This window comes from Barbus barbus (genome assembly GCF_936440315.1).
Source record: "Barbus barbus genome assembly, chromosome: 14".
NCBI lineage: Eukaryota > Metazoa > Chordata > Actinopteri > Cypriniformes > Cyprinidae > Barbus > Barbus barbus.
Window position 1 is genome coordinate 10,095,301 of NC_136742.1, and position 14,709 is coordinate 10,110,009.

General features: G+C 36.5%; 1 protein-coding gene across 1 annotated transcript; it reads right to left on the minus strand.

Moving 5' to 3' along the window:
- Positions 1 to 243: 243 nt before the first annotated feature.
- LOC306879741 (cell cycle control protein 50A-like) lies at positions 244 to 8,683 on the minus strand. The gene is made up of 7 exons (XM_079432908.1): positions 8,313 to 8,683; positions 8,076 to 8,195; positions 7,251 to 7,358; positions 4,389 to 4,476; positions 4,153 to 4,299; positions 3,837 to 4,043; positions 244 to 1,243 (listed from the first exon to the last, which is right to left on the minus strand). Exons 1-7 carry the CDS (start codon positions 8,529 to 8,531, stop codon positions 1,050 to 1,052), a joined length of 1,083 nt encoding a protein of 360 aa, XP_079289034.1. The 5' UTR covers positions 8,532 to 8,683; the 3' UTR covers positions 244 to 1,049.
- Positions 8,684 to 14,709: the final 6,026 nt, after the last annotated feature.

Genomic DNA, 14,709 nt, shown 5'->3' on the forward strand with positions numbered 1-14,709 from the left:
AACCTATGGTTTCAAATTGTGATACTAAAGCAGACGGCATATTAAAAAAAAAAAAAAATGTAAGATGAGCCTTTTGATATGTTCCATCTAAACGTCCTGTTTAAATCAATTCAATACAGGAAAATAACACTTTTTAACTGATTTAACATGCTAATTTTGTCTTCAGTGTTGTCTTTGGTATCACCTCCTGCTACAGAAGAGTGCAAAGGATACTTCAACACACAATCATGAGAAATTCCCAGTAAGTTCAGCAACATTTTATTCACCCAACAACAAAACACACACTCCTAAAAACTGGCCAAAAAATGTATGGCTTGTCACATTCTAAAGTGCTTATTTGTTAGAGGCAGACATGCTGAAACACTTTTTTGGCTGTCATGTCACAAAAAAAAGACATGACAGCCAAAATAAGCCCAAGACAGTTTCAATTAAATAGACAAAGAACGAAACGTTTGGTCCTTGCAAGCCATGAATTACACACAGCAAAGCTTCTTTAAAGAGCACAAGCATCTACAGGAAACAAAAAAAAGATTTGAACAATCCTTAAGGTTTAATGGTAGTTGTTATTGATCCCTACCATAATCTGGCACTACAAAGAAGTTTGGAAGTAAACAGAGCCACAGTATTTGCCTTTATGAACCTCGAGGAAAAGTGAAATTATTCTTTGTACATTAAACTGTTAAAAGTAGTCATATTATGTTGGCCTGTTTAAACATTACTTTTGGCCAAAAGTAAAACCATTTCAATGAAATACAAATATACATTCATTTACTGTACTTTATACAACTTGGTCTTTATCCTGGACGTATGTTGCAATATCACAAACCTCAGACATAAGTGCATATCGACGGCCAAACCATGCTTGAAATGAACAATCAACCATCATCAGAAATTAAAAAATTGAAAAATAAAACTTTGAAGTGGACACAACATCTTGAGTACTAAATAAACAGAATATCAAGTGGTCAAATGCTCTTGCATCTTTAAAATGGCAATCGAAGCATGCTACTCGAACCCTGCGCCTGACAGATCGCATGCACTCGACAAGCTTAATTGGGAATATCAGAACTGTTGTTGCGGTTTCCGTATTTGTGATGAATGAAGAGGAGCACCACGCCGAGGAAGAAGCAGATGGAGCCCACGGTTAGGTAGGCGATGCCCAGGAAGGGGTTTTTCCCTCCCATCCAGGAGATGGTGCTGAGGATCATTCGCTTCCGGCCTTCAAAGCTGCGCACGGGATAGTCTGAGGGGCAAGTGGTTGAGGAACAAATATCAATTCAGAACTTATTAAAATATATCCAAACAACCAGTGTGTGCATTTTGCTTAAAGGGATAGTTCACCCAAAAATGAAAATTCTGTCATTAATTACTGTGGTCAATGCACAGAAAGGTAGTAGGGACTTCATTAAAATAGTCCACGTGACATCAGTGGTTCAACCGTAATTTTATGAAGCCGCGAGAATACTTTTTGTCCACAAGAGAAGAAATTGTTGAATAAAAAATTTTTTTTCTTTTTATATTTTCTTTATATACAAAAAGTATTCTCGTAGCTTTACTACCTTTCTGGGCCTTGAAGATATTTTTCACCAAAAAAATCGTAATTTGTGTTCCGGGTTTAGAACGTAATTAATGACAGAATTTTAGTTTGTGTGTGAACCATCAATTTAAATTTAATAATGAGACCTGTTCTATATATTGAAAATATTCTTTGTAAATTGAGTTTTACAACTGAACAATAAAACCATAATTTACTTCAGAAAATAACTGATAATTGATTTTAAAAAATTTAATCTTCAAGTTATTAATTTATGTTTACTAATCAGCTTTCTTTCTTTCTCTCTAGTAATAAATAAGATCAAACACAAAACTTATTCCTCATGGAGTTCCTGTGAAGATTAAAATGGTTTCATAAAGATAATATTAGGTAAATATAGATATTTAGTACTTTGTATTGTACATACAAAGGTAAACTAATATCAGTCTTCCTTCATTTAGTAGTTTATTTAATAAAAAAAGTCTATGGTCAACATGGCTTGACCTTTTTAACTAGATTTATTGCTGTTCGACTACTAGACAACAATAGCAGTTATGACTCCACAGATGGATTTTTATTTTTTTATAGCTAGTTCAGAGCAAATACACATCACCTTTGACACCTTATGTGATCAGTAAGATTTTTTTAATGTAAGAAGTTTCTTCTCATCAAAGTGTATTGATTTCATCAAAATTACAGTAATATTGTAAAATACTACAATGTAAAATACCGGTTTTCTATTTTAATATATTTTAAAATGTAATTGATTTTTTGTAATGGGAAAGCTGGATTTTCAGCAGCCAGTACAACAGCTGATCTGGTCCTCAAAAAAACTTTTTATTATCAATGTTAAAACCGTTGTGCTGCTTCATATTTTTGAAGAAACTGTCATTTTTAGAAAGTTCAAAAGAACAATATTTATTAAAATCTTTTGTAACATAATTCTCTTTACTGCCACTTTTGATCAATTTAATGGTCTGTGACAGTGGCAGATTTTTACCACTGCGGTGGAAATGGACCAAATGCCGGCAGTGACGCTGTGTTTATATATATCATTTTGAAACCAATTTTTTTTTTTTTTTTTTAATGCGCGTGGTTCAAACATCTATTAACAAACGTACGTGTTTATTTTAGTACTTCCGTCAGTGAACACTGCAACACACAGACGTAAAACACTAGGCTATCAAAGAAATAATACACTTAAATAAGAAAGTAGCCTAAATAATTCGTAACAACTTCATTCACATGCTGGAAAATCTGCCTTGGCCTGATAACAATTAGAACGTAACGTTAAACACTACTTAAGCCTAGCTTGGCTTTTATATAATGTTAGATTTAAAATTTGACAAAAACAAACATGTTGATATTGTCCGGGTTAAGGGAGGACCTCATTGGTGTTACGATGTTTCCAGCCGCACTGAACACGCACGCGTTCAGATGGTGTGCTTGTGGCCGTGGCTAGGTATCTTGCCTCAATATTTCACCACCAAGCAAGCGGGTCTTCGCTGGCATCCTCTCGCAAATAGCAACTGGAAACGTCTCTTGAGATATGAAGTGCTCGCCCATTTAACGCCCCACACCGCAACAGCTAAAGTCTGTCTAACGTTACACTGGATGCGACAAAGCGACCGCTAAAAATCATTTGAACTTTGTGTCAGCACGTCATAAATAAAATGAGGCATCAGTTTACTGTCGGGGACTTGTCGTGCCGCACCGTATACAGTGTAGAAGACAGCATCACTGATTATAATGTATTGTGTTTGTATTGACTATTGTATTTTGTCGTGCCGCGCAACGCCTCTCGCGTCCGGTGTAGACACGGTGTAAAGGAAATTCCATGAATGGCGTTTGAGGTAATTCGTGAATTAACAGTCGAAATAAAACAATTTACAGCTAAATGGTATATGCTATAAATACCGAATTCTATTGCAACTGTAACTATTATTGCACTTGCATACAAAACTTAGTATTTTATGCTTGTTATAGAGTGTGACGCACATCACACGCATTACCACCGGTGGCAATCGACCACTGCGGTTGTTATGGCGACAGTCACAGCCCAATATTAATTTCTTTTTAAAGAAAAATCGTTCTGACCCTGAACTTTTGAACAGTTGAATATACTTATCAAAATCTACTATTGAAAATCTATATTCTTTTATATATTAAGAATATGTTTTATTATTTAATATTTTTTAGAATGAAAGGTTATCTGCATATAACTTCAGAATGTTACAAAAAGCATCTTGCGTAGAATCGGAAATATTTCTTTATGTTTTAAAGGTATGCAATGCAAGGATACTGTAGGTGACTTCCAGGCAGTAGTTGCCTCTGGGAAGTGTGGGTGTCATGTTGTTGTTCTTCTGAATGATGCGGTAGAGCTTTCTGAAGGTTGGGAGAGCAGCTGTGCGCATCCACACGATGAAATCCTCATTTATGAAGCCGTTGTTTTCTAGGTCAATGTCCAGCTCATAAACAGGCTTGCGCCAGTTGACCGGCTTCACTGTGTCTGGAAGATGAGGAGTGTTTTAGTTAGAGATATGGGAAAAACCTATGCTAATTCATCAGAGTACATGTAATCCTCTTTATAGAATTATCTTCAAGTATATTTATTCTACCTATAAAAACAGCAGTAAGATTTGGGTTGCTTCCACCAGGGTTCCTGAACTTCACATGTTTGTCCGTCCACCATGCAATCCCTTTTTTGATCAATGGAATTGGTGTTTTTGTTCCATTGGGATCAATATAAAACAAATCCAGAGTGTCTGAAGCAAAGAGAGAAAGAGACAAGCAATATTAAAACTCTTGAGGAAACAGTCTTACGATGGGATAAGTATTCAGATCCAGGCCTTACCATTAAACATGCTGTTAGCAATGGCTCCACACGGGGCTATAGGCTTGTTTTCATTAGTGTGGTACGGCTCACATTCTTTGCTTGGCTCCTGAAATATAACAATATGCTTTGAGCTTCAATTAATAACATGCAATTTTATAGCATCAAATCAAGAATTAAGTACTTCTTGTACTCAGGATGCAGCAGACAAAAAAAAAAGAAAACCCACAGGTGGCAGCTATTGCAAAGTCAGTCAGTTTAAAGTTCATTAAACGTGACAATGACTGCCGGTGATTGACAAGGCTCCACTTTAATAGGTGTCGAGATGTTTCTAAATCAATGTTGCACAACCCTGCTGTCACACAGCAGTTGTTGACTTTATGTTGACATGTGTTCATGCTGGCAAAGCATACCATGCTGTCAAACACGTCAGACTGCCGAGCTCAAAATCAGCTCAACTATTTAGTGTCTATTGGCTTCGCCATTAACACTACAGCTGTCAATCAATCAATAAACCAATAAATAAATAGATAGATACTCTGTCTTTTTCTGGGTTACTGATGGATTTATAGATACTCTGTTTTTCAGGATTGATGACAGACAGACAGACAACTATTAAAAGAAGCAACAAATGAATAAACAATGTATAGAACGATAGATCGAATGATAGGGTGATGCATATAAATGGAATGAACAATGGACAGATAGATAGATAGATAGATAGATAGATAGATAGATAGATAGATAGATAGATAGATAGATAGATAGATAGATAGATAGATAGATAGATAGAATCAACAAATGAACGAATGATGTATAGAATGGTAGAACAGGGGAATAATAGGGTACAACGGGGCTAAAGGCTCCCCGGGGTAAAAGGCTCCTTTGATATTATTTTCATCTAAACCACTAGATGGCACAAAAACGTGACGTAGCACTTTCCAAAACATTCACTTTTCAAGATGCACGTGTATATTTGTCTGATCCTTGGCAGCAACGCAAAATTGATTGTGCTTACTTGATCTAATATTTCATGTTTTTTTCAAATGTTTTAGATTTAAGTAGCAAATGAGAATCGCTAACATTAATATACAGTGCTCTCAGGTGCCCTTGAGCAAGGCACCGAACCTACTACCGTAAACCTATATTAAATTATTATGGGATCTCCTTCAATGTTTTCAGAATCATTAGTTCTTAAAATTATTTAGTTTCTGGATTTTAAAATATATTTTTTATATTAACTTATTTTAATGACAGAATATTTATTGAACAAAAATAATTTATTTTATTTTTCAAAATAAGCAGAAAATAGTACAAACTTTGCTAAAGTATTGTTTTGAACAAGTATTAAAGGTGCAGTAGGAGATCTCGGAAAATGCTAACTTTAGCCTGATAGCACTGAAAGCGAGCGTCCCACCCTCCCAGCAATCGCCGTCCAAAGCCACGCCCCCTGAACGCACAGAGCAGAATACCAGAGACAACATTAAATTACTACAATAGGCTACATCAACGGTTTCCAATTACAGTCCTCACACCCTCTGCACATTTCATCTGTATATCTTATCACGTCTGACGGTTGTTCTGTTCGACCATAAGTCATAAGTGCCCTGCGAAGTGGACATCACCAGATATTCCGCCATGATTCCAGTTCAAAGCGAGCGTATATGTTACATACAAAGGCATTAAAGTGTGCGAGACATGAATTTAAATTGTATTTATTTACAGAGGTATATTATGTCACACTTCTCTAAGTTTTATCTGTGTGTGAAGACGCTGCGCAAATCCATGAGTGAATGTTCTGAAGTGAAATAAACTTTCCCTGCTTAGGGAGTAGGGAGCAATGAACACTGTGTAGGGAGCATGTCAATCGAAACACAGTTCATGCACGTAGCTCTCTTCTAACGAGCTGGTTGTCTGAATCAGGTGTGTTAACTAAGAGAGACATGCAAAAGGTCTGGAATTGGGAACCGCTGAGCTACATCATGTGTCATTCACCTGTGAGAGAACTTTATAGCACAGTTAGTAAAAGTACTACAATAGCAGGAAGGAAGATTGGGTTGTTGATGTTTGCCTGCTATTCTAGCTCTGTCTGCACAGCGTGCGTGAACGCGCTGATGATGTATCCTCTCTGCGCGAACATGGTGTGCAGAGGTATGCAAATGCATATGTTGACAGGCAGGTAGGAAAGCCAATTAAAACGCTCGGACCGAGCGTTTTGATTGGACGAACATTTCTTGGTCCTACACCTTCCACAGAATATATAAAAACAGATAAATACATTTAGACCACTTCACTTAATGATTGCTATCAGGATGTGAAGAGACTTTCAACCAGAATAACAAAAAAATTATTTTCTGAAGACAATCACCTATGGCACCTTCAACGTTTTAACAAAAATCAATTATGAAACAATTAAAAACATTATTTTAGCTGAAGTATTTGTTTCAATACCGTTTGCCTTTTACCCCATGTGTGGGGTAAAAAGCCCCCCTTGCAACCTCATACATTTATAAGATTTTTAAACAAAATAAACAACTTTAATGATTTATTTTCACACAAAAGCTGTTGCTCCATTAATGTTCAATACAAACGTATATATATTTTTCTGCAATTATATATTTTAGGCACAGTGAATAGCGCATTATTTTTAAGGTGGGCCTTTAGCCCCGTTGTATCCTACACAGAATGATACAACAAACACTAGAGAGAAAGTGAACGAACGATGGACGAATAGTACGATGGATGGATGGATAAATAAGATAGAACTACTGAAAGAAACAATGAATAAATGAACGGGTGAATAAATAGATAGATAGATAGATAGATAGATAGATAGATAGATAGATAGATAGATAGATAGATAGATAGATAGATAGATAGTACCTTAAGTGAGCGCTCATCTCCATTAAGCTGGCTGTCATCTCTGGACTTCACATACCGCCGATGGTTTTGGTAGAAATTTGAGAGGCCATAGTACATGAAGACATTACTCTGGGGACAGAGTTAGAATCAAGAACTGGCACTGTTACGAAAGCCCATCATCATCTCCAATCAAATATCTTTCCTAAAAATAAACTGGGAACATTTGTATAATATGTGCTGGTTTTTTACCATTCAGGATAGTGAACATTTTTGTTAGGTCTACTGTTTCCTCCTAGTACAGATAAAAGTAATCAGATGAAACTACTAACATAAAGCAGTACAGTTCCATCATATTTTTAAATAATGAACACCACCAGAGAGCAACGAACATCCATAAAGCTCCATTTGATTTCTCACTGATGTACTATCCCCCGGTTTCACAGACAAGGCTTAAGCCTAGTCCTGGACTGAGCTGTTTCAACTGAAAGAAACTTGCACTGACTGATCTTAAAATATATCAGTGCCTTTGTTTTGTCTTTAAATGCACACCAGTACAAGTTTATAAAAATATATATCCTGCCTTAGTCTAAGCCCTGTCTGTGAAACCAGGCCTATATGGAACTCAAACATTAAAAAAAATATTTTTTTATGTTGTGGACTCTAAAGGTTCAATAAATTGTTTCATAAAATAAAAATATTTTTTGGACTGTTCTGTCATATGTCAAGCTTTACAGGGTTGAGTCACGTGGGTTTGGAGCATCAGGAGTGTGAGTAAATATCAGAATATTTGCTTTAGTCTTAACTATCCTTCACCAGGAATGCAATGGTCAGGTCACACACACTCACTTCGAAAGGCTGGTCTAGAGAGAAGAACAGGACGCATTTGCATGGAGTCGTGCTGTTCCAGCTGAAGCTTTGAGAGCAATTAAAACACGGGCTGGACATGTCAGTCCCGGTATAATCAATCTGTGAAGCAGAGAAACATGTTTAACACGCGGTTGCATATCACATTCACGGAGAGACGTCTGTTCGCGGTGTATTTGTTAGTAAAATGACACTAAACACAGCGCAACAGGCTCAAACCTCGAACTCCTTGATGTTGTTGGATGTCACGTAGAGGCCGATTCCTATGGGGATGAAGATGAGGCCGATGATGAAGAAGGCGGGCAGCACGGTCCCCGCGGTCAGGATGGGCTGCCAGGCCGGTAGCCGCTGCTGTTTGAAGGCGGTGTTGTCGGGCTTTCTAGTCTGGATGGCGGCTCCGTGACCGTCTTCCTCCTTCGCGCTGTAGCTGGACGCCATCGTAGCCGTAATTACCAGCTCGCTTATAGACGGGTGATTAATTAAGAAGTATTATAGATTGTCTTCACAGCGGTTCTTTGGAAAGTTGTTTGTTTTGTTTGAGGCGGTGCTACAGGAAGTGTCTGATTCGCGAATCATGTGCGAGTCGGTTCTATTGATTCAGTCGAACTGATTCGCGAAGCGTTTTTGAATCAACTGTGCTGTGTGTGTTTTTTTTACACATCCAAAACTAATACACAAGTAAACACAGATACATACGTGTTGCCAGGGTAAAAAACAAACCAACCAAACAGAAAATTAATAAATTAATGAACACCTTATAAAGACACAAGGGAGGAATACAGAAATACAGTTTTCTTAGCTTTAAGATTGACAGAACTATGGATAGTTGCCATATACTTGTCTAAATCATCTTTGAACAACGAAAAGAGAGGTTTAGAACAGGTAAACCTTTGCTAGTGAATGTGAAATGCAGGAAACACACATTTATTATGTAAAATAATGTCCCTGTATTCTCAAACAATCCAAAGAAAGCATCTTTAAAACAAAAAGAAAAGTCACTTACTAAATAAGATTGGATAAGCATTAACAAATCTGACCAAAAGAAGAATGAAAACTGCAATTAACTTCAATGTCTGACTTATATTTTCTAAGAAAAGCTTAGTAGGGTAACATTTATGAACTTAAATATGATTTATTTTTATTTATTTTACTTTATTTGTGAGCAGATACTTATGTATTATTCCAATAAGGTGTTATATATCTCTCTCTGAAAGCTGTTATACATGTTAGTGAGCACGTTTTGTTTGTTTGAATCACAGTGTTTACATGTTTCATCTGTATGCAATTATTATGTTACCAAAACTATACCATGATGACTCAAATGAATTAGTGAATCATGTTTCATTGAAACGAACCGATTTGTTCAAATGAATCAGACAGGCATCTGGCACACACGACACAACCAATGAATTACTAATAAATCAGATATTTTAATTATTATAATCCAATTGTTATATATATCTTCTGTGACAAATTTGTTTTATTTAAAAAAAAACATGAACATGTTACACAACGAACATTTTAGTGAGGACTAAAATTACATATTCGAATTTGTTTTTAAAAATAAAATAAATTATTTGCATTTTCTGTAAGCATAGTCATATTTAGACGATTCAAATAGTCTGCACCCTTTGAACCACAAGATGGAGCAAGACACCAAAGCAACGACTGAAGCAGGACCAGGTTCTCTCAGAACAGGTGCTGAGGGACTAAACTTGCAGTATTTTATCAAAGCTGTATTTATATCACGCCTCTTTCCATTAAAACGTCCAAGTTCTTTATCATGCAGCTGTAGACCTTCAGACTTGCTCACCTTAAAAATCCCAATATATTTTCTCAAGGTCTAACATGCTCTTTTATAGTTTGTCAACTTACCATTTCTTTTTATCCAGTGACTTCCTTTTTGGATTTATGCAGCGTGTCTCTGACTTTGTGATTTCTTTCTTTCTTGAACTTCGTCCTCCACCCTTTTTCAAAGGATCATTGCTCAGCTTTAAGTTCTGAGTTTTTGCAACTTTCCTCTGCTTACTTCATCCCCAAGGTACCTTTTCTTTTTTTTTTTTTTACTTTCTAAGCCTTTCTTTTGTTCCTGTTTGATTGCTCAGTCCAAAAAGCTGGCTAACTTTATATACACCGTCAGCTCTAGACACTCCTGAACTGCCATCCTGGCATTCAGCTCCTCACATTGCTACACAAACTTGGCTGGATTTTGTTTAAGCACTTCCCTCCAACCTTTTGGGTCATTTAGCTGTCTTGTTCAGCTTTGCTTTACTGAAATCCTGAAAGCGTGCAATTTATGACTCTTATTCACCAGAATAAATGCCAATGATTCCAGCTTTGTTATCTTCTTAAGTTGTCTTCTGCAATCATCTACGGCTTCTCTTTAGCAAAAAGCATGTTTAGTCTTGCAGAATTAACAAAGATCTGACCTGATGATCTTTCATGAGTCCTTGAACATGAGGAATTGAAGATGAGTTATTCACATGTACATATTGGCTAGATGGGCTTCAATCATATTGATCGCCTCCACACAGTTAAGGGTTAAAAACGATTTGGAGTGCACTGAATAAGCTAGATGCTAAAATAATCTCTTTTAGGTCCCATGTGGAAAATCCTGTTTGGTTCCCAGGTGGTGTATCTTTCAGTGAAATATCTTATGGCTGCTGCGAGGCTTCTGCTGTTTGTTTAGCCTAAGCTGAAAATTCAGATTGAGTGTAAAATTCCATTATGGAAAAAAATCTTCTGTTGTTTTAATATTTTGAGAAATTGGACACATATGTTAATGCATATGAGTCTAACACAAAGAGGGTCATGCCTGATGGGCTGTATTTCAAAATGAGTCGAACAAAGTCACTCGGTCTTAGAAAGTAGGCTACTGACTCTTAAGACTTTTCCATTTCATTTTTTATAATTATTACAAGCAGTATATAAATATGGTAAGGAATCTTGACCAGTCGCATTTCACAGCACTTTATTGATAGACTATTCCTCAAAATTTCAGCATTTTCTTCTTCTCAAGCTGCTTAATGTTCAAGCTCTACTCAAATTTTTTTGTAGTAGTCTGTTATTGAAAATACTTGATATACCTGTCACTGAGAAACAAAAGTGGCATTTCGCTCCTGAATGAATCAGTGTGTTTGATTCATTGATTCACTTGTATCCAGCTATAACATGTTACCTTTTCTGGAATGTGCACAGACAAGCGGAATGATATTGGACTAAATATCAGCCAGTAAATTTCAAGAATGGAAGCTTTGTATTGCTTAATTAGATTTTAATAACCTTTAAATTAGATTTGATTGAATTGTGAAAGTCTCCCACTCACTTACATTCTAGAACGGGCATCCTCAAATCTGGCCCACTCCTGCAGAGTTTAGCTCTAACCCTAATCAAACACACCTGAGCTGCTAATCAGAGTCTTCAAGATCATTAGGAAATCACAGGTAGGTGAGTTTGATCAGGGCTGGAGCTGAACTCTTTTTCATGGTTGCATTCATGGAAGGGCAAAAGAAGCTGCTTGTTGCACACCTGGTTCAGAGGAGGGAATTGAAGTCTGGAATTTGACCAGTCTGAAATCTTACATGCCTCTGCGGAGCTGCAATGAAGCATGCTAAGCAATCCAGCATGGAAACACTGTCGTCTCCTCTTTTCCTCACAACTTTTCTGCTTTCTCAGCAGGAGATATTGAAATGCTAAACCACCATGATTAATCAACTGCTTGTAGCTGGAGACACCATAAGCTGCTTGGCCAAGAGAGACACAAACAGACAGCAAGGGGCCTGGATGCTGTCAGGGCCTGAAAGAAATATGCTAATAAAACAAGAACTGTTGGTGAGAAAGTATTCAGTCAATGATTTCCACTGACTCTTGAAAAAGAGAAACAGAAAAGCAAATCATCTAAATACCGGTGGTACATGAAACTCCCGCTCTCTCCATTTAGGAATGATTCAGGTGCAAGTAACACCAGTATTGTGTTTGCAGTATTGCCTATTATATACATGAGTCATAATGCACATGACTTCAACATTTGTAGGCTACTGTGTTTGGCAGAATTTCAGATAATGCCTTTAAAAATTAGGCCCAAGGTCACAGCTGAACAAACATCTTTAAAGCGTTAGTTCACCTAAAAATGACAATTCTGTCATTAATTACTCACCCTCATATCAACCCGTAAGACCTTCGTTCATCTTCGGAACACAAATTAAGATATTTTTGATGAATTCTGAGAGCTCTCTGATCCTCCATAGACAGCTAGGATATTACCACGATCAACGCACAGAAATGTAGCAAGGACATCGGTAAAATACTGTAATTTTACAAAGCTACGAAAATAATTTTTGTGCGCAAAAAACAATAATAACATAATTTACAATTTTTCTCCCAGAGTTACTGTATTCCGCCGTTTTGGAGAGTACTCCAGAATGTAATTCAATCATTTTTGAGACATGGGACAAAACATGTCCTGCTATCAGGTTTAAAAAATATTTTCAATTGTAAATATTACGGGGATTAATAATAGAATGTATTTAACACAATTATCCCCTTCGATTTAATTTTATCATTATTATGTGAAATCTATGACACTTATTGCCTTCTCACTACATCTAAAACAGTGGAAGAGTTCAATCATTCATATGCTGTAACATGGACAAAAAAAAATTTAATGATGAAAAAGATCTTGTTTTATCAAAAGTAACACTTAACAGTATCTCATCAAAGCAAGTTTTTCTGTTACACATGCACGTTTCATAAGGTTTCAAAGTTGTCCCCCCACTTTTAGTCAACACTGTCAGACATTCATTAAAATGTAATAAAATCAGGGAATATCAGCGGCAGCTGTCACTCTTAAGGACCCCCTTGCCACAGTCCTCTTCTGCAGAGTACATCACTGTCAGACAGGCTCTGGCCAGTTTTATAGAATATTTGAAATCCTAATGTTAATATTTCCTGGTCGCAACCGTGATATGTTAAAACCATCTTCCAATTTCTGAGGAGATTATTTAAAATATTTACATCATTTTATTCTCCTGAAGCAGGTTCCATCAGCATCTAGTATCAACATAAAAAAACTAAATGGCTACTACATGAACTCCATTGGTTTTGCCAAATTTATCAACACCGTCAGATGTCACCACCATAAGATTTTGTGTTCCAATAATATATCAAAATACTTACATGTGACTCTTGAAAAAAATCTTTATAAACAATAACATACTGTTTGTCGTCTTTGTTTAATTGAAAAAGACTACAAATTCAGGTTTTCGTCACCTCCGGCAGATGATTTTGATAATATTTCATTGTAATATTTTATATTTGTTGTGGAATTATTGGTCACATGTGAAAGTGTAATCTGTCTGAAATGTTCAAAACATCTTGAGAAAATGGCTAATTGGGCCCAATTTGGACATTTTCACTTAGGGGTGTACTCACTTTTGTGGCCAGCGGTTTAGACATTAAGTGTGTTTAGTTATTTTGAGGGGACAGAAAATTTAAACTGTTATACAAGCTGTACACTCACTACTTTACATTGTAGCAAAGTGTCATTTCTTCAGTGTTGTCACAAGAAAAGATATAGTAAAATATTTACAAAAATGTGAGGGGTGTACTCACTTCTGTGAGATACTGTAATACATATTACCGTTGCACTTATCTGAACATAGTAAATGCAGTTATTTTTAAGCTGTTGTTGACATCCTATCTAAAATGTGAATTAGCTAAAAAAAACAACAACAATAACGTTACCACTTTAATATGTCTTGCAATATTTGTGCAAAGGTTCTGCGCGATCCTCAATATTCTTGGGGTCTGAATAGATATGGCTGACCAAGTTACTGCTTTGGCAAGGCGAGGGCAGTACTGAAACACTGGCTAAACTGTTCGCCAATCACAGCGCACTGGGACAGCTAACCAATCACAACACATTTCGTTTTTTGGAAGGCGGGCCTTCATCAAACCCGGAACTAATCGAGCCGTTTGTACCAGGCTGGGGAGAGAGGTATTGTAATAATGTAAATTATGTGAAAAATAGTGCGTTTTTCGAACCACCAAGCATGAGAGCATGTTCTAGTACACCTCCAAAACAAAATCAAGACTTCTATATTACAATGTAAACATTTTCATGTCTAAATTCATCCACAATGTTTTTGTCTTTACTGGCGAGTTCAAAGCATTTTTTTTTAAGCCTGCATTTCATATGTTATCGCCAGGATGCCCTCATCAGTGCTGTATCCATTAAGGATACAACAAGCACTGTAACATGCTATGCAGACGTTGCACTGTAAATAGCTAATTATTAAGATATACATCACTCTGACAGAGTTAGCCTAAATGTTTGATTGTATCCGTCATGTTTATTTAAATTTAATTGGGGATATTAAATCAATGTTAAATCTCGTAACGGAATGGATGGTCTTTTGCCATTAGGTCTATCAGTCTCCAGGGATTTAACTAGCATATGAATAACACACAAATAGAAATGCCATATTTGTGTTAATATACCTTGTCCCCGACCGTGTCTGTATTTATTTGTTGGACATGGGATTCCCTGCTGAAAAAAACAGCTAATACCAGCCTAGGCTGGTTGGCTGGTCTTAGCTTGTTTTAGCTGGTCTCCCAG

Excerpts from the sequence above, each read along its gene's own strand:
- LOC306879741 (XM_079432908.1), bottom strand. The coding sequence starts at position 8,531 with ATGGCGTCCAGCTACAGCGCGAAGGAGGAAGACGGTCACGGAGCCGCC. Across the intron at positions 7,359-8,075 it reads CTCTAGACCAGCCTTTCGAA|AGTAATGTCTTCATGTACTA; the intron begins GTGAGTGTGTGT and ends CTCTGTCCCCAG. Across the intron at positions 4,477-7,250 it reads GAGATGAGCGCTCACTTAAG|GAGCCAAGCAAAGAATGTGA; the intron begins GTACTATCTATC and ends GTTATATTTCAG.